This window comes from Astyanax mexicanus, chromosome 2 (genome assembly GCF_023375975.1).
Source record: "Astyanax mexicanus isolate ESR-SI-001 chromosome 2, AstMex3_surface, whole genome shotgun sequence".
Classification (NCBI taxonomy): domain Eukaryota; kingdom Metazoa; phylum Chordata; class Actinopteri; order Characiformes; family Acestrorhamphidae; genus Astyanax; species Astyanax mexicanus.
This window is the reverse complement of record NC_064409.1, coordinates 58,594,382-58,617,277: the sequence shown is the minus strand read 5'-3', so window position 1 is coordinate 58,617,277 and position 22,896 is coordinate 58,594,382. Positions and strand designations below refer to the sequence as shown.

At 40.5% G+C, this 22,896-nt stretch overlaps 2 protein-coding genes across 2 annotated transcripts in view; one reads left to right on the top strand and one right to left on the bottom strand.

Annotated features, from left to right (window-relative positions):
- lrrk2 (leucine-rich repeat kinase 2) overlaps positions 1-22,896 on the top strand; it is a 51,459-nt gene that overhangs the window by 22,697 nt on the left and 5,866 nt on the right. The window contains exons 20-44 of the mRNA XM_007228205.4: positions 1,155-1,334; positions 1,437-1,546; positions 2,741-2,813; positions 2,919-3,127; positions 3,212-3,462; positions 4,360-4,508; positions 4,606-4,699; positions 4,800-4,986; positions 5,716-5,897; positions 12,200-12,423; positions 12,558-12,685; positions 13,037-13,255; positions 13,393-13,594; positions 17,059-17,147; positions 17,243-17,430; positions 18,175-18,329; positions 18,522-18,668; positions 19,305-19,496; positions 19,613-19,759; positions 19,847-19,959; positions 20,328-20,518; positions 20,635-20,795; positions 21,026-21,196; positions 22,322-22,422; positions 22,559-22,783. Coding sequence (XP_007228267.3) covers positions 1,155-1,334; positions 1,437-1,546; positions 2,741-2,813; positions 2,919-3,127; positions 3,212-3,462; positions 4,360-4,508; positions 4,606-4,699; positions 4,800-4,986; positions 5,716-5,897; positions 12,200-12,423; positions 12,558-12,685; positions 13,037-13,255; positions 13,393-13,594; positions 17,059-17,147; positions 17,243-17,430; positions 18,175-18,329; positions 18,522-18,668; positions 19,305-19,496; positions 19,613-19,759; positions 19,847-19,959; positions 20,328-20,518; positions 20,635-20,795; positions 21,026-21,196; positions 22,322-22,422; positions 22,559-22,783 — 4,088 coding nt within the window. The remainder of the gene's footprint in view (positions 1-1,154; positions 1,335-1,436; positions 1,547-2,740; positions 2,814-2,918; positions 3,128-3,211; positions 3,463-4,359; positions 4,509-4,605; positions 4,700-4,799; positions 4,987-5,715; positions 5,898-12,199; positions 12,424-12,557; positions 12,686-13,036; positions 13,256-13,392; positions 13,595-17,058; positions 17,148-17,242; positions 17,431-18,174; positions 18,330-18,521; positions 18,669-19,304; positions 19,497-19,612; positions 19,760-19,846; positions 19,960-20,327; positions 20,519-20,634; positions 20,796-21,025; positions 21,197-22,321; positions 22,423-22,558; positions 22,784-22,896) is intronic.
- Positions 10,656-12,068, bottom strand: LOC125799027 (uncharacterized). Its single transcript, XM_049474650.1, has one exon. It carries the CDS (start codon positions 11,667-11,669, stop codon positions 10,794-10,796), a length of 876 nt encoding a protein of 291 aa, XP_049330607.1. The 5' UTR covers positions 11,670-12,068; the 3' UTR covers positions 10,656-10,793.

Genomic DNA, 22,896 nt, shown 5'->3' with positions numbered 1-22,896 from the left:
GCTGTCTGGGGCGGGAGCAAGAAAGTAAATATAGGAAGAAGATTCTGTGTTTCAGTGTGAATATCTGTGCAGTTTAAAGCTGCTTAAACACTAAACGCTGAAACGCTGAGCTTTCAAACACAGTGTTTTTAAAAGGACGTGCAGCACAGATATACATGTAGTAAACGGAGACGTGCAGCTGCGAGTAATGAACACAGCACTGGCCGAACGTGTACACAGCATGGAGCTGCAGAGACAGTGTTTGTTCATAGCTGTGGTAATTAACGTTATCTGGCTAATATATCAGTTTAAACAGCGACTTATCAGCAGTTTAGCTGAAATAAAAGGAGTATATTTGATAGCTGGGGCAGATCAAGACCAGATCATGTTCTCACCACAAGTGAACCGTTTCAGAGTTCATTTGGGACCGCACCAAGACCACCTCCTCTAGCTGGTCTCGGTCCGTTTGTTTTGATCCACACCTGAGTGCGATTACTCTTTTTTTTTTTTTTTTTTTTTTTTTTTCTTTTTTCTTTTCACCTGCTCAATCGAACCGCACTAAGCGTACAAACAAACCACGTTCTGTTTTAACCGGACCATATGGTGCTAGTGTGAAAACACCCTTAGTTTACTTTATGTAAATTAAGGCAGATCAGTCTTAATAAGATTAATAAGACCTTATATTTTTTTTATCTGACAGAGCAAATTTTTGTATTTTTGATTACTAAACTAGAGTTCGTTTACCATTACACTGGCCAACATAACATTCAGTCACTGTTTATTCATAATTTTGTCACCAAAATAGAAACTTTACAGGAGAAGGGGAAAGCTAATTAATGTCTGTTGACGATATATATATATATATGTATATATATATATGATTTATTCCAAGTCATTTTGAAGCATTTTATTGGTCTATCAATCATTAAAATTTAACAAACACTAAAGAACTGCCAGATGCAGATCTGTTTTTTGTACAACAGCGACAACATTTATATACTATCTTTTATCGCATAAATCTATAAAATAGCAACTTTACAGGGGACTCAAAAACTAATTGTAACTAATTGAAGATATATAAATGTATATGACCTTTCCACCTCTGATGTGTGTGTGTGTGTGTGTGTGTGTGTGTGTGTGTGTGTGTGTGTGTGTGTGTGTGTGTGTGTATGCAGGTAAAGGCCAGTGGCTTGCGAGGCACATCATTGCCCTCCAAAGGAAGAGGGGTCAGGCTGGAGTTTCTGGTCTACAGAGTGATGTAAACACTTCAGGGTATTTCTCTGATGAGGAAAGCGATGATTCCTCATACATCTCTTTAGATGGCAGCATGGTCTTTGATGATGTAGAGAGTGATGGTAATTTTTGAAAACTTTTCTATAGGTTTTATTGTTGTGAGTATTTTCATAATAAAAGTTGACTCTCTGGGTTATATTGCTGTTAATGTTCCTTTTTGTTAGCAAGCGATGGCTCTGCTCGAGCTTTTAGACTTTACTGTGATTCACCGGAGGAGTTGAGAGGGCGGCCCAAAGCAAGGCAGCAGGGACGGCAAAGACGTGCCGTTTCTGAGGTAAATTCAGAAGCATGATCACATTATTGTCATCTATTGTCTTTCTAAATACCTGTGATGCTTGAATGTATTTATACAGTACCAGTCAAAGTTTGGACTTAACTCAAGTTCAGTGGTTTTCATTATTTGAAAATGTCCTGCATTGTAAATTAATACTAAAGTCAAACATAAGGAATTATGTGTTAAAAACAAAAAACAGAATATGTTTTATATTTTCTATTCTTCAAAGTAGCAGCTTATGCTTAGATGACAACTTTGCAAATTTCAGCTTTATTGGATAATTACTTAAATTTCTTGCTCTCTTAATGTGTTTGAGAGCATCAGTTGTAAAGTTATGAAGAGTAGAGTTGGTATACAGTAAATAACCTGTATAATAATAATTTGAGTAATGTTTTAATTAATTGTATGGCAAGAACTACTCGACTAAGTAAAGTCTGAAATCCAATAAAAATAGAAAACTTAATGAAATTATTCTTAAGTGCGGTGACAAAAAGTATCAGAAACATTATGATGAAACTGGTTCTCATCAGGACTGCCACAGAAAGTGAAGACCAAGAGTTACCAAGAGCCTTAGAATCTGAAAGTTAACAGCACCTCAGATAAGAGCCACCTAAATGCTTCACATGTTATTTTGGTTTGTTTTCATGAAGTTTATTACAGGATTCCCTATGTGTGCTGCATAGTCTAGATGACTGTCAGTATTCATTTACAACTAGGGCTGCAACGATTAGTTGATATAATTGAAAATATCGATTATTTAAATTTGTTGACTTCAAATTTCATTGTCGACTAATCGGACAGAAGCGCAATGGGAGATGGGTAAAAATGGCTCACTCACACAGTTTACACTTAACTTAGTCTGTGTCTCCAAAAGTGCCCAAACACAACAGATTACATATTTACTCACTAAATATCAGTACTCTTCACGTTTAAACAACACCTAGACATTTAAATGCCTTTTAAATCTCATGTTTAATTGTTTTTCTGTTGTTTTTAGAGATGGAGGACATGGCAGAAATAATTGTTGACTAATCTACTAATAAAAAAAAATAAATCATCAGAATAGTCGACTACCAAAATAATCATTAGTTTCAGCCCTGTTTACAACACAGGGAAAAAAATGTAAACATTAAATGAGATGGTGTGTCCAAATTTTGACTATACACAATATAAAATCAGTGTGTTTCTCCATAGGGAAGCCATGGTGAATCTGATATTAATGGGTCACTACACAGGAGACTGAACAGGAACGGCCAGATCCAAAGAGGTGCATCTCCAGAACTTTAGAACTTTAAATCATGCAAATACTGTGTACGTTATAGAGAACTCCTTCAGCACCTTATATGGATTTCTTTTTATTTGAAATGTGCAGGAATGTTTTTTTCCGAGACTTCCTCCCCTGGTGGTCCACTGTCTGGTGTGGTAAATGGTCACATCACCCTGCTGGATCTGTCAGGAAATGAACTGGACTCTCTGTCGTGCTTCATGGGTGATAGTGTTGTCCAGCAGCAGCTTAAGCACCTCCTACACCTTGATCTCAGTGGCAACAAGCTATCAGAGATTCCCAGCACTCTCTGTGAGGTACAGTCTCTTTCTGGAACTTGTGTAGTGTTCTCATTACTGTATGATCTTGTCTGTATCCTGATAATCTGATGAATGTTTCAGAGTTTGCAGAATCTAACACGACTGGATCTTCAAGACAACCAACTGAAGTCACTTACTGCAGAGCTCCTGAGTCTACCATCTCTGAGCACGCTCAGTGTGGCACAGAACTGTGTCGGCCCTGTGCTCTTTTTGAAACCACACGTACGCTGTCCAACTCTCCGCCAGCTCAACCTGTCTTTTAACTGCCTCACTGCATTCCCTTACCAGCTGGGCCAGGCCATGGAGAACCTGGAGGACCTCAACCTGGAGGGGTATGACTGTAATTAATAAGTAAAATGTATTTTGATGGACCTTGCTTGGTTAATAAAGACCAGTATGATTAGGAAATGTTATAGATGATGCGTGTATTTTTAAGGTCCAATCACATTTCACCCCTTGGTCCTACCACTTACCCCTACCCTTCTGTTTTTGTGTGCACGCCAAGGGGTTGGGGTGTATCGATTCTTGTTGGGGGAAAGGGATAGGGCTTGTTAGCCCTTCAAATTGAGAATTTTCAGATGCACACTTTAAACCGAGGGATATGAGAATCACTGGTAAGATGGTGGAACAAGTGGCAAAAGAAACACACAAATGTAAGTATTTTCCTTGTTAAAAGTGACAAGCACTGTTTTACCAGAGTTTAATATGTAGTTTTGTTTTTTTTTTTGGCCAAATTCTTCATAACAAGCTTAAAATAGTTGCTAGTGCTTTGTCTCATTAGCTAGCTAGCTAGCTAACTTTCCTGTTCCACCTTAAATGTTGCAACAGACGGCAGGGCCTGCAGCATTTAAGGCGGAACGGAAAAATGTAATAAAATAAAAGCTAAACAAAGCTGATTTCAGCTCCCCTTCACAGAGGAATTAAAGAATGGACTATAATAAATAATTTCTGCACCATTTTCTCCCTTTCTGAAGACATACAATGACCTAAAGTTAACTAGTTAACCAGCAGCAATTAGGTTACTGAACTTTAGCGCTCCTGATGACTTATCGGGTGCTAGAGAGGATTGTCCCAATTTTTAGGGGGGAGATTTCACCCGCTCCTCTTGTAACTCTGCCCTTGGTAGGGCCAAGGGGTGAAATGCGATTGGGCCTAAGAGTGAATATGAATATTTTTGCAATTGCAGTGGTTACTAATATGTTTATTTTCTGCCTTTTTGTGTCTTATAGGAATCAAATCTCTGAACTCTCGCTCCCTCTCTGTCTAGCAGAGATGAAAGCGCTTGATGTTTCTAAAAATGGAGTAGCAATGATCTCTGATGACTTCTTGTCTGGGTGCTTTAAGCTAGAGACATTCAGTGCATCCAACAATAAGCTCAGTATGCTGATTGATTCTTACATATTTTAGCAATGTACAAAATAATTCACAGCTTTATAATTTGAAGTTTTGAGTTTGTTTTTTGGTTCTTTCTACAGGCTCTATGTCACACTTGCCTTCTAAAATTACAACGTTGAAATTATCCCAGAACAATTTCAAAAGTGTTCCCTATGCACTTCTCAATTTACCAAAGTAAGTACTATATAATATGTAGACTTGTTAAGGTGATGTCAGTGTTTTTCCAAATCTGCATGCATCAGATGAGCATTAATGTCTTGTCTTGTTTGTTTAGTTTGCGGTCAGTGGACATGAAGAGTAACAGTATCAGTGTCCTGCCTGGTCCCTCTGCGTGGGCTAGTGCTAATCTAAAAGAGCTCCTGTTCAGTCAGAACCAGATCGCTGAGCTGGACCTCAGAGAACCAGTCCAGAAGTGGGCCCGTCTGGAGAAGCTGCAACTGAGTAATAACAAGCTTACTGAGGTAAGCCCTGGCTTGTTTTTTTTCTGGCCAGAATTTAGAATATATGAGATCAAGCTTTAAGTTTGTTTCTTTCTATTTTTATATGAAGTATGTATGTGTGTGTTTTGGCACTCTATTTTCATGCTGTGTGCCCATAGAGTCAGAGTTTAGGAATAAATCTACACTGATAGATGTGGTGGTCTGGGAGTGAGGTGTGTTCAGGTACATTTCTGGTGTGTTGCTATTTTGGTGGCGGAAAACACAGGTGCGCTACTGACTGAAATAAACCTAGACAACAGTCAGTTGTCAACAGTTCATTTCTGTAGATGCTCAAAGCCAACATTAACTCAACAATAAACAGAATAAAGAATAAATTAACATTGATGTTCCCTTAAAAGAGCTGCTGGTGTACCTTCGCAGCGTGAATGCGCAGGTCAGTATCATCTGCTAAGACGCACAAAGCACCACACTGTTAAAATATGAACGCACCAAAGTCAGAGCACACCTGCTTCTTAAAGGGAATGGCAAGTGACACACTAATTGGTTTGTTTCACGTTACCCCCAAAACACACCCATGATTAAATAAGACAATAACTACATGGCTTTTGCGCATTTTGTGCTGTGCAAGGCATATTTTTTGCACCCTTATGATACGAAAGACAAACCAACACATCCTAAATCCAGCTCCACGATCGAATTGACTGGTACTCAATGTCTCAAAAACTATATGCTTTCCTCCACTGTTGTTAGATTCCTCCTCAGATTGGGCTGCTGGAGGAGTTGACCTCTCTAGACGTGAGTGGAAATGTTGGCCTGCGCTCTTTCCCTGACGAGTTGGGAAAACTGGTGCGGCTGTGGGATCTTCCCCTGGATGGACTACAGCTCCAACTTGACCTCAAACACATCGGCAACAAGACCAAAGACATTGTCAGGTCAGAGTCAGTGTGTGTGTGTTCTTTTATCCACAGGGGCATGATGTACAAAGATCAAGCATTACATTATGACTCCACACTGCTGTGTATGATTTACTTGTATCAGCTAGACACACACTAACACACCACCCTCCAAATAATAGCTGCTCTGTGGTGGTCCTGTGGGGTCCTGATAATTGAAGAATAGGGTAAAATGCGGATAATAATGTATACAGAGAAACAGAGGGACTACGGTCTTTAATAATAGAACTACAAAATGTTCCTATATGAGCAGTGTAACTGAAAAAAATGGATAATGAATGATTAAAAAAGGACTGTCATAATTCTTATGAAATTTTTGAGCATTTCTGTTGGTCCACTTGTCATTAAACTTCCAGATTACACCATGTCAAAAAGTGGGAAAAAAAAGGCAAATTCATTTTCTTTTTTTATAATGGAAATAATTTAATATATAATTACGGTAGGGCAATAATATTGCATTAAGGCTAATATTATTTAAAAAAAACATTTAAGATTGTGATATCTAAATATTCGTAAGCAGTCTGGTTTGTATGTATGTTGCTATTTACTGTATTTACTTAAAGTTATTTGTTTACCGTTTACATACACTAAATTTGCTACACTTTATTTTTTTTGGTAGATTTTTATTGTTACATTACTTTATTTTTGTTATATTTTCATTTTGTTACTATTATTTTATACAAAATGACAGTCTTTGTTACTTTTACTACTGTTTATGAAATAATCCAAGGTTTATATATATATATATATATATATATATATATATATATATATATATATATATATATATATATATATATTTTTTTTTTCTACTGAAGATATGAAACTTATATTAATATTAAATGAAATTTTAATATTGATTTTGTTGCAGTAGTACAGGTATGTTAAAATTAATAAAAAATCGCAATGCATTATCACCGAAAATATTATTATTTTAAAACTACCCTGAAATGTCAAATCAAATCAAATCAAATCAAATTTATTTGTATAGCGCTTTTTACAACAGGTGTTGGCACAAAGCAGCTTTACAGAAACATGATTACAGGACAAAGAATCAGGCAAAACATTACACATAGAAAATACAGAATACAGAACCCCCAGTGAGCGCGGAGGCAAGGAAAAACTCCCTCAGAGCTGCAGGAGGAGGAAGAAACCTTGGGAGGACCAAGACTCACATTAAAGGGGGGACCATCCTACCACTGGTCAAACGGCTTTTAAATTAAAATTTAAAAAGTCTTTTATACATCCATATAGGTTTTATGTACTCAGGAGTGTAATAGCGCCACTAATGGCTTGGATGTAATCTGTAGTGGAGAGTAAGATGGATGATGAGCAGCTGATCTGTGGTGGTGGTGGAGAAGAGCTGACTTCAGAAACTTCCATCAGTCTGGCCGGACAGGAGACGCGAGAGCCTGAGGGTCCAACATCGGTATCGGGTCAGACAGGTGGGCAGTCAGTAACTCGGAGGAAGGCAGAGAGATGGAATTAGTTTTGACTGGATTTATGCAAAACTGAGAATATTAAAACATTATCAGAGTGTGGCAAATTACTCCGGCAGAACTGAATAAAACAGCCTAACTAAAGGCAGAGAGCCAGAAGGTAACATAGACATGGAGGCACCCTGAAACACCAGCATCCACCCACTCCACCGTCCACAAACCTGAGTGACCGTGTGCAGTGGGAGAACAACAGCACCAGCATCTCAGTTTACCACAATTTCCTCTGTCCATGAACCCCTGAATCTGCAGCCTTATCTAAAGGGAAAAACATTAATTACCAAAAGCTAAACTAAACAAGTAAGTTTTCAGTCTAGACTTAAAGATTGAGACTGTGTCTGAGTCCCGAACATATTCGGGGAGATTATTCCAGAGTTGAGGCGCTTTATAAGAGAAAGCTCTTCCTCCTGCAGAGCTCCTCTGAATTTTAGGCACTACTAATAAACCAGCACCCTGAGATCTGAGTAATCGCGGTGGTTCATAACAGGAGATGAGGTCTTGTAAATACTCAGGAGCGAGTCCGTGTAGGGCTTTATACGTTAACAGGAGAATTTTATAGTCTATGCGGAATTTGACTGGAAGCCAGTGCAGTGCTGATAGTACTGGACTAATATGGTCAAATTTTCTAGTTTTAGTAAGGACCCTGGCTGCAGCATTTTGAACTAGCTGAAGTTTATTTAAGTTACTGCCGGAACATCCAGACAGTAGCGCATTACAATAATCTAGCCTTGAGGTAATAAAGGCATGTACTAATTTTTCTGCGTCATGCAGTGATAGGGCATTTCTTAGCTTGGCGATGTTACGGAGGTGTAGAAAAGCTGTTCTAGTAACATTAGATATGTGTTTATCGAATGCTAGATCTGAATCTATGATAACTCCAAGGTTTTTAGCTGCTGAACCAGGGGTGGCTGAGAAGTCAGCCAGATTTAGCATTAAGTCTGATAATTTATTTCTAGCAGCTTTGGGGCCTAATAGGAGAACTTCTGTTTTATCACTATTTAATAGGAGGAAGTTGTGCGACATCCATGATTTTACATCTTCTACACAATCCTCGATTTTCTTTAATCTCACTCTGTCATCAGGTTTGGCTGATATGAAGAGCTGCGTGTCATCCGCATAACAATGAAAATTCACATTGTGTTTTCTAATAACTTTGCCCAGTGGGAGCATATATAATGTAAATAATAACGGTCCTAATATAGAGCCTTGTGGAATTCCATATCTTACCTTGGTATAACTGGAAGACATATCATTTATCCTCACAAACTGATAGCGATCGGTTAAGTACGATTTAAACCATGCTAAGGCAGTTCCGGTTACACCGACCATGTCCTCTAGTCTTTCTAAAAGGATAGTATGATCTATTGTATCAAAGGCTGCGCTCAGATCGAGAAGTACGAGTAAGGAAACACAGCCTTGGTCGGCGGCTATAAGTAGATCGTTTGTTATTCTAACTAAAGCTGTCTCAGTGCTATGATAAGGCCTAAATCCAGATTGAAATTTTTCATAGATCTGGTTTCTTTGCAGGTAAGAGCAAAGTTGTTGGGCTACAGCTTTTTCTAAAATCTTAGAAATAAACGGTAAGTTTGAAATAGGTCTATAGTTAGACAGTACACTAGGATCAAGATTTGGTTTCTTGATCAGAGGTTTAATTACAGCTGTTTTAAAGGCTTTGGGTACATGGCCCAGGGCGAGCGATGAGTTTACTATCATTAACAGAGGTTTAATTATATCTGGCAGTACCTGTTTTAATAATTTTGTGGGAACAGCATCAAGTGTGCAGGTTGTGCTGTTTGAAGAGGAGATAATTTTCTCTAGTTCTAGCTGTGGAAGTGGGTTAAAGACTTCCAACCTAACTTCAGTAACAGAGTTTTGTTCTAGATCAGCCAGACCAGATGACAGAGAGGATGTAATATTTATCTGTTTAATTTTATCCCGAATGTTTTCAATTTTACTATTGAAGAAGTCCATAAAATCGTTGCTGGTGTAAATGGCTGGAATCTGAGGTTCAGTACCTGCCTGGTTTTTAGTTAATTTGGAAATAACACTAAAGAGAACTCTAGGATTATTTTTATTTATCTCGATCTGTGAGGCCAGATATGCTGAGCGGGCTTTATTAAGTTCTTTTCTATATTTAACAAGACTGTCTTTCCACGCAGAGTAAAACACTTCCAGTTTAGTTGATCGATATTTACGCTCTAAATTTCGTACTAACTGCTTTAAGGTACGAGTTTGATCATTGTACCACGGTGCGAGCTTTTTCTGTCTCTCTATTTTGTGTTTAAGGGGTGCTACAACATCTAAGGTAGAGCGAAAGGTATTTTCTAAACCTTCGGTTAGTTTGTCTAGTTCTACTGGGTCTACAGGAGAGTACATTAGAGTTGATAAGTCTGGAAGCTTATCTGTAAATTGTTGGGCTGTAAAAGGCGTAATTGAACGTTTTACAGAGTAGCTAGGGGATGTACGTATATTATGACTAAGATGTAATTTAAATGAAATAAGGTAATGATCTGAAATTGCGGAGGTTTGAGAACGAATATTCGGGTTATCTATGCTCACACCCAGGGTCAAAACTAAATCCAGAGTATGATTACAGTAATGAGTAGGTCCTGTTATATTTTGAATAATACCAACTGAGTCTAAAATCGATGTGAATGCCTTTTTTAATGGATCATCCAATTTTTCGAAATGAATGTTGAAGTCTCCAACTATAATCACTTTATCATTACTTACTGCTAAGTCTGTGACAAAATCACTAAATTCTTTTAAAAATTCTAAATAGGGCCCTGGTGGTCTGTAGATGTTAATTAAAGAAAATGCATTCTTTTTTGTAACTGGATTAATTATACTGGTGTAAAGAAGCTCAAAAGAAGTAAAATTTTCATAGTGTTTCTGATTGCTAACTAAGGTACTTTGGAAAAGTATGCAGACCCCACCTCCTCTACCGGACAATCTCGGATTGTGTATATAATTATAGCCTGCAGGGGTGGCTTCATTTAATGCTACATATTCATTTGGCCTAATCCAGGTTTCTGTCAGACACAGAACATCGAATTTCTGATCAGTTATCATTTCATTCACCAGAACTGCTTTTGAATTTAGAGATCTAATATTAAGTAAACCAATCTTTAGGCTTGAAATGTTAGTACTACAGTCTGGATATGATTGTTTAATATAAGTTAAGTTATTTGGATTTACTGTTTTAGTTTTTTGATGTTTTTGTTTGACTCGGGGGACAGACACAGTCTGAATACATTGGTATCTAGGTAACGTCTCTTTGCAGCTCGCAGACGGTCGGTTAAGCCTCTCTGTCTGCGGCCTGGTCCCGGCTCTGGATTGTCAGCAGCTTCTAATACTACTCTGCCGACTAACTAAAAGACTATGAGCTATGCTGCATGAAAGTAAGGCAGCACCCTTGGACACCATCCCTACCTAAAAGACCAGGCTTGCCCTCAAAGTGTAGCCAGTTATCTATAAAGCCCACATGATTTTCTGCACACCACTTGGACATCCAGCGGTTCAGCGAAGAAAGCCTGCTGTAAGCTTCATCACCACGCCTCATTGGGATGGGGCCAGAGCAGATTACCTCCTCGGACAGCGTCTGGGCCTGTTTAATCACCTCTTTAATATTAGCCTTAGTTACTTCAGACTGCCGCAGACGAATATCATTGGCCCCTACATGAATTACTACCCTCGAATATCTCCTATTCCCTAACCTAAGGTTGCCACTAATGTCCGGTGCTCTGGCTCCCGGTAAACAAGTAACTGTTGCCGCTGGTGCCCCTAAAGGAGTAGCTAATTTCACGTGTCGGACGATAGAGTCTCCTATCACCAGAGTACCTTTAACAGGCTCCTCAGTTGGTGCTTCACTGAGCGGGGCAAACCTGTTTGACACGTGAACTGGGGGAGCGTGGTGTTCAGGTGGGCTGGCTGTGGCCTTTGCGGTAGCATTAGCCTTAGCCTTTCGACTATGCCGCCGAGACGTTACCCATTCGCCCCGCTGTGAGGGCTCTAAGGCCGGAGTCGAGGGGGTACTAACTCTCCCTGAGACACCCGGGGCTGCTAACAGTGAATCCTGCTGTCTATCCCTTATTAAACCCCGGACGTGCAGCTCTAACTTATTCACCTTATCCACCAAGGAGCTAACTATCTCACACTTAGTACAAATACCACTATTGTTACCAGTATCGGTGGATAAGGGATCTAAGCTATACATGCCACACTCTAAACAGGTGTAAACCTGAGCAGAAGCCATGGAGAAAAAAGCACTCACCTTGTTTCAGTTGAAATTAGAAACTTACACAAACAAACTGCAGCAGCAAACAGCTAATCCAGCAAACCTGAGGAAAAAGTCTATAAAAGTAGACTGAAAGTGGATTAATAGGTGTGTAGAGCAAAGAGGAAGCAGACTAAAAGTGGATTAGTAAGTGTGAAGAGAGTAAAAGAGAAGAAAACAGAGAAAAGTGTAGAAGCTGAAGATTAAAGCAAGCTTTCAGCAGCAGAGCAGCACAGCAGCAAACCAGCACAGCAGCAGACCAGAGTAGTAGAGAGCAGAGTAGAGAGCAGAGTAGAGAGCAGAGTAGAGAGCAGAGCAGGGAGCAGAGCAGGGAGCAGAGCAGGGAGCAGAGCAGGGAGCAGAGCAGGGAGCAGAGCAGGGAGCAAATGTCATGTTTTTTTTTTTTTTAATGGCCATATCGTCCACCCCTAGTGATATGAATATAACCCTGTAGCTCTAGACCAAAGATTCTGAGTTTGTTTTGTCTCCCTGCCTCGACTCCTCTTTAGGTACTTCCAGCAGCGCTTAAAGAAAGCTGTTCCCTATTTCCGCATGAAGCTGATAGTGGTCGGAACTGCAGGCAGTGGGAAGACTACGCTGATCCAGCAGCTGATGAAGCATAAGCGCTCCCAGTGGAAATCTGGCATCGGTGGAACCAAAATCAGTGTCAGAGACTGGACAGTTCGAGACAGAGACAAGAAAAACATGATCCTGAACGTCTGGGATATCCCAGGTGAGATTCTCTTGTTGCCAAAGGCCTTGTTGTCTTTTAATATACCCTATCACCAATCTATAACTATTATTATTGTTGTTACATATTGTCTAACCATAAAAACCTGTGTAATCTTCCTCTCTGTCTCTTTGCAGGTGGGGAGGAGTACAGTGAAACTCACCCTCACTTCATGAGCTCCAGAGCCATGTACTTAGTGCTCTATAACCTGAGTAAAGGAGTTAGTGAGCTGGACACAGTCAAACCCTGGCTTTTCAACATCAAAGTGAGTTATGACTTTGGTTGGTGCTACTCAACTCCAGTTGTTTAGGGTTTCACTTTGCACTGCTAAGTTTTTTATATTTTATTTTTATTTTTTCCTCTTCTGGTGCAATTAAAGCTTATCTAGAGTTGCTCTAGTCATACAACCTTCTCTATGTTTAAACACAAACTGCAGCAAATATGTAGATCAAATATTTTTTTATGTAGACATATATTTTTAAACAGTGTGTGATATTTGCAAAATCAAATTTGTGTTTACATATAGGATAACCATTTTTAATGTAATTTATTATTAACCCACTTAAGATAATGTTTCTCCTTTCTGTTGTGGTCTTCTGTTTTCCCCTCCATAAAGGCACTAGCCCCTCTATCTCCTGTTATACTTGTTGGGACTCACGTGGACATGTGTGAAGACCACGTATTACAAGAGTGTATGCAGAAGCTCCGTGAGGATGTGCTGATCCAGCTGGGTTTCCCAGCCATCAAGGAATGCCCCATTCTGTGTGCCTGTGAGGAGTCAGACTCCATTAGCAAACTGCGCAAGTCCATCGCCTCGGGGGCCAGTTGTTTTAAGGTGACTAACTGAACTAGGAACTTTAAAATATGCACTTTAAATATGCAAGTATATGTCAAGTTTAAAAAGTCACACACACTAGATACTTTTTCTAACAAATGTAACAAAACTGACTTCCTGTTTCCTGCTTTGTGCAGATCCAGGGGCAGCCAGTGATGGGGCAGCTGGTTCCTGACTGCTATGTTGAGCTGGAACGGAGAGTTTTGCAGGAGAGGACACGCGTCCCTCCTGAATTCCCTGTGCTCAGACACCAGCGTCTCCTGCAGCTCATACAGGAGAGCCAGCTTCAGCTGGAGGAGGGAGAACTCCCTCACGCCATCAGGTTCCTCAGTGAGACTGGTGAGATGTTCCCTCTGTTTGTAGACTTATATAGGGCATAGACACAGTAATGCGAGTATCATTATTTGTCACAATCCTAATCTAGATTTTTAGCTTTCAGTATCACCCAGAACCTGCCCAAGTGCTCTATTGAGCTGGTAGCTACATGCCATTGTTCTGAACCTCATTACTAAAGACCAGAGTGACATATAGACATAATATACCTATCATAGCACAAAGCAAGACTTACTCTATCTAAGCAGTGCCTCAAACATCAGTGAGTAATCCAGCTCAGAAAAACATCAATAGCATTGAGGCTATCATTTTTAGCTTTATTCAGTGTTACTTCTGCTTTGGGTGCCAAAGATGATCTACTATAGTAACAGCTCACATTGAATATCACTAGAATTGCCAAGCTCCAGCACAGTGTTTGTTTTACCTATGTATAGAGTTAGGCATTAAGTTTAATTGAATGAAATTGTATATATTGATCGAGGCATATTCCCATATCTTAAAAAATAATTTCTATATAGCTACTTAATCATGTATAGTAGTTTGTGAAAATGTGTCTTCACATAACTGAATAATAGTTTTAGGCTGTTAAAAGACTGAATTTAGGGCGCCGAGTGGTTCACATGTATCGGAGGAAGCATGTGTTAGTCTTCACCCTCCTGGTGTGTTGGGGCATCACTAGTGATAGGGGGAGTCCTAATGAGTGGGTTGGATAATTGGCCCTGTAAATTGGGGAGAAAATGGGAAAAATTAGAAATAAAAAAAAGACTGAATTTAGTGCTTCAAGTCAAGTCAAGAGGCTTTTATTGTCATTACATCTGAGTACAGGTACACAGTGTGATGAAATTACGTTCCTCCGGAACCATGGTGCAACATAGAACAACAAGCAATAGACAACATAAAGTGCAGGAGTGACGACAGTGCAACATAAAATTATAAAATTATAACACTAAATAACAATAAATACAATAAATACAAAAGACGAGACAATTTAAAGACAGGACAGTGCAGTACCGATACGGTATAATAAAGTGTATAGTGGGGATAAGGTGCAGAGATGTGTGACATACTGTAACATATAGAACATATATAATCACAGCAGTTACTGAGGTAGAGTTTATAGTTTTTAAGAGTGCAGCAAATAAAGTCATGTCAGCCTCTGTGTGCTGACTGGGTGTGTGTGTGGGTGAAGTTCAGTTCTTGTGAGTGTAAAGGGGGGGGGGTGTACAGTTTAGTTTTGTGTGAGTGTGTTGGGTGAGTGGTGGGTGGGGTGGGGGTTCAGTTCTGTCTCTGTGCGTTGAGAAGTCTGACTGCCTGGTGGATGAAGCTGTTGCAGAGTCTAGTAGTGGAGGCTCGGATGCTCCTGTATCTTCTGCCGGACGGCATCAGAGCGAAGAGTCCGTGTGAGGGATGGGTGGGGTCGTCCACAATGCTGGTGGCTTTGCGGATGCAGCGTGTGGTGTAGATCTCGGTGATGGAGGGAAGAGAGACTCCGATGATTTTCTCAGCTGTCCGCACTATCCGCTGTAGGCTCTTGCGGTCTGAGGTGTTGCAATTCCCAAACCAGACGGTAATGCAGGTGCTCAGGATGCTTTCTACAGTCCCTCTGTAGAACGTGGTGAGGATGGGGGGTGGGAGATGTGCTTTCCTCAGTCTCCGCAGGAAGTAGAGGCGCTGCTGGGCTTTCTTGGTTATGGAGCTGGTGTTGAGGGACCAGGTGAGGTTCTCTGCAATGTGAACACCGAGGAACTTGGCGTTATCCACAATTTCCACAGCAGAGCCGTTGATGTTCAGCGGGTGGTGGACACCTGGAGCTCTCCTGAAGTCAACAACCATCTCCTTGGTTTTATCCACGTTAAGAGATAGGTTGTTGGTTCTGCACCAGTCCGTCAGCCACTGCACCTCCTCTCTGTATGCTGACTCGTCGTTCTTGCTGATGAGGCCAACTACAGTTGTGTCATCAGCGAACTTGATGATGTGGTTTGAGCTGTACTTTGCAGTACAGTCATGAGTCAGCAGAGTGAACAGCAGTGGACTGAGCACACAGCCCTGGGGGGCGCCAGTGCTCAGTATGGGGGTGCTGGAGGTGTTGTTTCCAATCCTGACTGATTGTGGTCTCTCAGTCAGGAAGTCTAAAACCCAGTTGCAGAGGGAGGAGTTCAGGCCCAGCAAGCTCAGTTTTCCGATCAGATGCTGAGGGATGATGGTGTTGAATGCTGAACTGAAGTCGATGAACAGCATTCGAACATAGCAGTCTTTGTTGTCCAAGTGGGTGAGAGCCAGGTGGAGCGCAGTAGAGATGGCATCGTCTGTTGATCTGTTTGGACGATACGCAAACTGCAGAGGGTCCAGTGAGGACGGGAGCTGGTTTTTGATGTGCCTCATGACCAGCTTCTCAAAGCACTTCATGATGATGGGAGTAAGTGCAATGGGACGGTAGTCATTAAGGCAGGACACTTGAGACTTCTTCGGCACAGGGACGATGGTGGTCGTCTTGAAGCACGTCGGCACGATTGCAGTACTCAGAGAGATGTTGAAAATGTCCGTGAGAACATCCGTGAGTTGTTCTGCACATCCTCTGAGCACTCTGCCAGGAATGCTGTCTGGTCCTGGGGCTTTCCGTGGGTTGACTCTGAGTAGAGTTTTCCGCACATCAGCTGAGGACAGGCACAGTACCTGGTCGTTTGGAGGAGGTGTAGTCTTCCATGCTGTCGTGTAGTTCTGTGCTTCGAACCTTGCGTAGAAGGAGTTCAGTGCATCTGGAAGGGAGGCATCACTGTTACAAGCAGGGGGAGGTGACTTGTAGTTGGTGATGGTCTGGATGCCCTGCCACATGCGCCGAGTGTCAGTAGTGTCCTGGAAGTGGGCGTGGATTTTCTTTGCGTAGGTGCGCTTTGCCTCTCTGATCCCCCGGGAGAGCTTGGCTCTAGCTGTTCGGAGGCCAGCCCTTTCCCCTGACTTAAAGGCCTTGTCTCGGGATCTCAGCAGCACACGCACCTCTGCAGTCATCCACGGCTTCTGGTTGGGGCGGGTTGTGATGGTTTTGGAGACAGTAACATCCTCAATGCACTTGCTGATGTAGCCAGTCATTGAGTCTGTGTACTCCTCCAGGTTGATGGAGTCATCAGAGGTAGCAGCTTCTCTGAACATGTCCCAGTCAGTGTGCTCAAAACAGTCCTGAAGGGCAGAGATGGCTCCTGGAGGCTAGGTTGTAACTTGCTTCTTCTCTGATTTGGCACATCTGAGCTGTCTGTATGCTGGGATGAGCATGACAGTGATATGATCAGAGTAGACGTAGTGGGGGCGGGGCTCTGCTCTGTACGAACCGGGAATGTTAGTATACACACAATCGAGCATGTTAGCTCCACGGGTTGGAAAATCCACATGTTGGTGAAAGCTGGTGAATGCTTGGTGAATGCTTTGTGGTTTATATACGTTTTATTTTACATTAATGTTTGTCTGTAAAATCCTAGGTGTGCTCCTGCACTTTGATGACCCTGCACTCCAGCTCAGAGACTTGTATTTTATTGACCCCCAGTGGCTGTGCAACGTTATCTCACAGGTTACAAATAAACATCTTCAGAAACATTGTTATGTAGTTCATACCTATTCAGATTTGCCTAACTCTAATTTATTGTTTTGTTTCTTTGGTTCTAGACTCTCATTCTTAGCAGTTCAGGGTTGTGTGAGAACACCACGGGGGTGGTGCTCCGCTCTGTGTTGACTCTGTGTCTCTCTGAGAGCCGCTGCTTTCCCAGGGAACATCTCATGCAGTACTTTAAACTGCTGGAGAAGTTTCAGATTGCTTTGCCTTTCGGGGACGAGCAGTTGCTGATACCCAGCAGGTACGCTCTCTGTACTGTACTGTGTTTACCTTGGGAAACATTCCAGGCATTGTTTTGTATGTTGATGGGAGGTATTAGTATGAATGCTAATTGTAATTTTAGGCATTTGCTCAATTAGTAATAGGCCTGTCACAATAAAAAAAATTGCGAACAAAATTTTGTCCCAGAAATAATTGCGATAAACAATATTGTTGGCATTTTTAGACCACAAATTTGGCACTAATAAAATTATAACATAATATCATAACAAAGGAATCAACTCTTTGACGTGCAGCCCCGGTCAGTCCCAGCTGGCCCGCGTTGAAGCGGAATAAAGACCCTGCCTCAGCCTTCACTCGAGAGATGCGCTGATGGCGAATGTTGCTGAGGCAACTTGAACCTAAGACACTAAAGTTAAGCAACTAGAGCCGCACTGGGCTGTTACTATGTTTCTTTAAGTTGTTTTTGGTGTTGATGGAGGGCATTTCCTAATAAAGGTAAGTTTTGAATTAATTCAATCCATGTCTCTCTGTGCTTCCGCACTACCGCATCAATGCAGCCACGCCCACAGTCATAATATATGTAAGTGCATTTTGTAAATGCAAACACAATGGACGATATTATCTTACAATAACAATACGTCAATAATGTAGTTTTTGTGACAGGCCTAGTCAATAATCAGGAAATTTACTTTTCCTTACAAATCTAATCCAGTTAATATTTCTTAATACTTCTCAAGTATCTCATTCTTCTTTTTCTCCGTAGTTTGCTTCATCATAAACCAGTAATTAACCTCCCTCACTCTGAGAACTCTGAGATGATCATGAGGATCTATGAGATGCCCTATTTCCCCATGGGCTACTGGTCCAGGCAGATCAACCGGCTCCTAGAGGTCTCCGCCTTCATGCTGTGTGGCAGAGGTAAGGCTGAAACGAGATCAAATGCAAGCTTACACAACACTCTGGCATGCTCACATGATTAAAAATACAATAGTACTATAAATGCTTGTATCATGCCTCGGTACTGGCTTTTAAAACCTGAGGTAAGTTTGCAGATTTCTTATGTAACAGCAGCAGAAGTGAACTGTTACATTTCTCCCTCTCTGTTTTCAGAGATCCCTTTAAAGCCCACACCTATCACCTGGAGGACAGGCATCTACCTAACGTGGGATGCTGAGACCTACTGCCTGGTGGAAGCATACCCAATAGAGAAAAACCCTTCAAGCTTTGTTAAAGTTACTGTGCCTTGTTCTCGCAAAGGTAAGTTAGTAGAATAGATATAGAACCTTTTAAAAAGAGTATTCGTTTGCATTGGCCATTTGAGTATTTTTCACTTTCAACTTTTGAGAAAAAGACAGGCTGAATTACCTACTGTTTTTTACTGGTCATCATTTATTGATTATTTTAATTCTGTTCTGATTAAAATTGTGCATTATTGTTTTAATGTATTATGATACATTTTGTCATTATACTACACTATATTTTTATCGGAACATATCATGAATCTAGTCAGTGCTAAAAAAGAAAAAATTAAATAACATTATTTTTCTGTTGTCAAAATATCACCAAAAAAATTGTGTCATGAAAATATCTTTATATTTCATTATATTTCTTTTTCCCCATATACTAAATACATATACATATTTAGATGTCTTTTACCTGAGATCCTCCTGTAGATATAAAATGGTCAGAAACTTTTCAAAATGTGGTACATAGATTAAATGACTAATATTAGTGCAAGTGTTTCTTGGAAATTTTGAAAAATGTAATAAAGTCACTTGGGTGCTAAAGGTCTAAAGGTCCTATGGCAGTAGTTTTTCAGATGTAAAAGCAGATGTAAAGGTTTTCATGTGAATGTTCTAATGATTTAAGCCGAACTGTCTGTTGGATTCGTAGGTCAGGTGTTACTGGGGCAGGTGGTGGATCATATTGACTCTGTGCTGGAGGAGTGGTATCCTGACCTCCTCAACACTGATATTCATGGTGATGGGGAAACTGTGCTGAAGAAATGGGCCCTGTACAGCTTCAATGATGCGCAAGAGCAGAGCAAGATGCAGCTGGAGGAGCTGCTGAAAAGCATTGATAAAGGTCTGCATCACTTCCATATTCAGGCCAGAAATTACTTTCATTTTTTAAATACTGATGAATGCTGTGGCATTTTGTGCACATTCTTGAAGGATTTATTATGTGTCTGTATTTTTTAGATGGTCTCTTGGTGAACAAAGAGGACCCTCAGTGTACAATACCCATCTCTCAAATCTGCCCCGACCTGATCCTGATTGATCAGCCTGCCAGTACAATGTTGGACCCTGAAGAACTGGAGAAGGAACTCTCCAAAGAGTACCTGCTTGGTCTGTAAAGCCAATGTATCATAGCAATGTACTTTCTGTCACCCTACTGTTACTCTAATGAAATGTTGCTCTATGTTTTGATTACAGGAGATGGAGGCTTTGGCTCGGTGTACAGAGCAATATATAAAAATGAAGATGTTGCCATTAAGATTTTTAATAAACATGCGTCAGAGCTCTATGTTCATAGACTAGTGAGACAGGTAAGACTGTATGTTTTGGTTTACGTTTTGTACTTATTTAGTTTTCTTTGTTATTCTAAAGTCTTATTTGGATGGGATCAGTCTTATGTGGGAGGGGGGGTGGAGTGATGTAATTTTACGGAGGTGTGTACAATTTATGAAAGAATAAGAGAGAATAAGAAATCTTTGCATAAATGACTGAGATGGGAGTGGCTACTTGATTTACACACTGCCATTAACTACAAGGAGCATGTTAACATGATTGATAACCCTCTTAGAGTATTAATGACAATTTTTATTGGAAATATTTTTTCTGTAGATTAAATCAGTGTAAATTTTACAGTTTTGTGGATTTGATGTAAAAATAACATGATCTTTTGGTTTTGCAGGAGTTGACCGTGCTGGGCAGGCTGAATCACCCCAGTCTGGTGGCTCTGCTAGCAGCAGGAAGTTCCCCTCATGTGCTGGTGATGGAACTGGCTCCGTGTGGCTCACTGGACTCACTGTTTGAAAACAAAGATGGCAGCTTTAGTCGCAAACTGAAGCACAGGATAGCACTACAGGTGGCAGATGGCCTCAGGTACAGCCACGCTACCCCGTGCACCAGTGTGTTTAAAGAAACAGACGCAAAAGTTAATGCAGTTTGAAATAATTACCGGTAACTCTCTCTCTCTGTCTCTTTTACTCTCACATCAGGTATTTGCACTCTTCCATGATCATCTATCGAGACCTGAAGCCTCACAACGTGCTGCTGTTTACTCTGAAGACTGACTCGGAGATCATAGCTAAGATCACTGATTACGGCATTGTTCAGTACTGCTGCAGTATGGGAGTCAAGAGCTCAGAGGGCACTCCAGGTACCACTTAAAAAGATGACCTATACAACAACATGGCCTTAAAGTAAAATAAATGGTCATACATGTGCATGATTCTCCTAGGTCAACCACATAAAAGTCATTTTATGATATTTTAATGCAATTATTTATTTTTTCACTTCAGTTGTGTCCAGTTTCATGGACTTTAGGCAGTGTGTGTTCATGTCTTATATCTTCAGCTACATTACTGATGGATGTTTTGTGTCTCGCAGGGTTCCGTGCTCCTGAGGTTGCTCGCGGTAATGTGATCTATGATGTTCAGGCGGACGTTTACTCGTTTGGTCTTTTGCTTTATGACCTCTTGACCTGCGGACAGAGAATCTCGGATGGTGTGAAGTTCCCCAGCGAGTTTGATGAGATTGCTGTGCAAGGCAAGCTACCAGGTAATGTTAGAACTCCTTAAAGCTATTTCTTAGCTATTTCACAAAAAAACTTGGTGGCAAAAATCTCCAATTTTGGGATTTGGCAGTATAATACAAAATAACTTATTATTAAAGATTAAAAACTTAAATCTAGATCGACTTCCTTTCAGAATGTAAGTTTTTTTTATTTTCTACTGTAAAAATTCTATTTCTTTCCAGCAAACTAAGTATCTGTCATTATGATCTGAAAATCAATCACAATCATTCTGCTTACAATCAGCAGCTGGAGCCTGAGAGCACAATTGGCCTTGCTCTCCCAAGGTGGGATAATGCCATCCATGTTTCGCATCAATTTGCTTCAATTCAGTATCAATTATTTAGGAATATTTCAGTTACAATAATTTGCTCAAATATGAAGCTAAATTAATGTTGTTATTGTACAATGAACACTTAACCTAACACTATTAAAATGAATAGTGTTTGATACCTTTGATAACGTTTCTTTCAGCTAAACAAACGCTACTAAGATTCTGTGCTTTGATGTGCAGTTTCACCACATCAAAGCCCCAGAGTCAGTTCTAAGTCACAAAATCCATAAGCGAACGGTGCCTGCTTTGACCGGTGTTCTGTTAAGTCGTGCTACCTTGTCAAACCGTGCTTCTCTAGTGTATATTTAAGGTATCTGTAAAATGCAGAATCCACCGGAGATCCAATTTAAACTTATAGTTACTTACACAAGAAAGCTAATGCTAACTAGCTCTGTAAACAGAGCTGTAAGCAGTAAACAGAGCTGTAAGCTTCCCTTAGCTATAGCTCCTTCAGACTTCATAGAGAGCCTTTCTTGATCGATTCGAAGTGGATTTTAGCAGAAGGAGACCTTAAATCTCATCTGATTGGTTTGATTTGGAAATTCAACTTTAGGAGCATCAAAGAAAAAAATTGTCTTTGTCCCAGACACAAGGGAGGGCACTGTATATGCACACACCATGCAAAAATTACTAGTACTGTTTAAGCTATTTTCAAATGAAAAATATATCAATTTAATCATACATTTTGTGATGCACAGGATAGTTTAAAAATCACAATTAATTCACAATTAATTCAACAGTACCCAACATATGTCTTGTCTTGGTACTACTTTTACAGATCCAGTAGAGCACTACCACTGTTCCCCATGGTCAGGATTTCAGAACCTAATGAAGGACTGTCTGAATGAGAACCCTCAGGACAGACCCACTTCTGCACAGGTAACATTGATGTTACTTCCATCCCCCCCAAAAAAACTTTTCTTTTAGCAATGTGTTTATACAGGGGTGATTTGTGTGTAAGGGTTTTTTCCGTTTTTTTGTTTTTTTTTAACTTGTTGCTTTTACCCCATTGTAGGTCTTTGATCGTCTGAGCTCAGGCGAGATGCTGTGTCTGATTAGGGAGCTGACTTTGGACGGGCTGCCCTGTGAATGTTTTGTTGTCTCCTGTGTTGGTGGAAGTGTGGGCAGAAGTGTGAACGGAGGTGCAGGTGCTAGAGTTTGGATGGGAGGTGGCAGCAGCAGCCAGAAGCTCGGCTGTGTCACCTGTGTGGATCTAGAGACTGAAAAAAGCACCAGATTGGTAAAAAGTTTTAGTATTTATTTAGCTAACACATGTTCTTGTTAATTATTTACCTATTGTCACTGTAGTGCCAAATCATTAAATCTACAAAAAAAAAAAAAAACGGTCATATA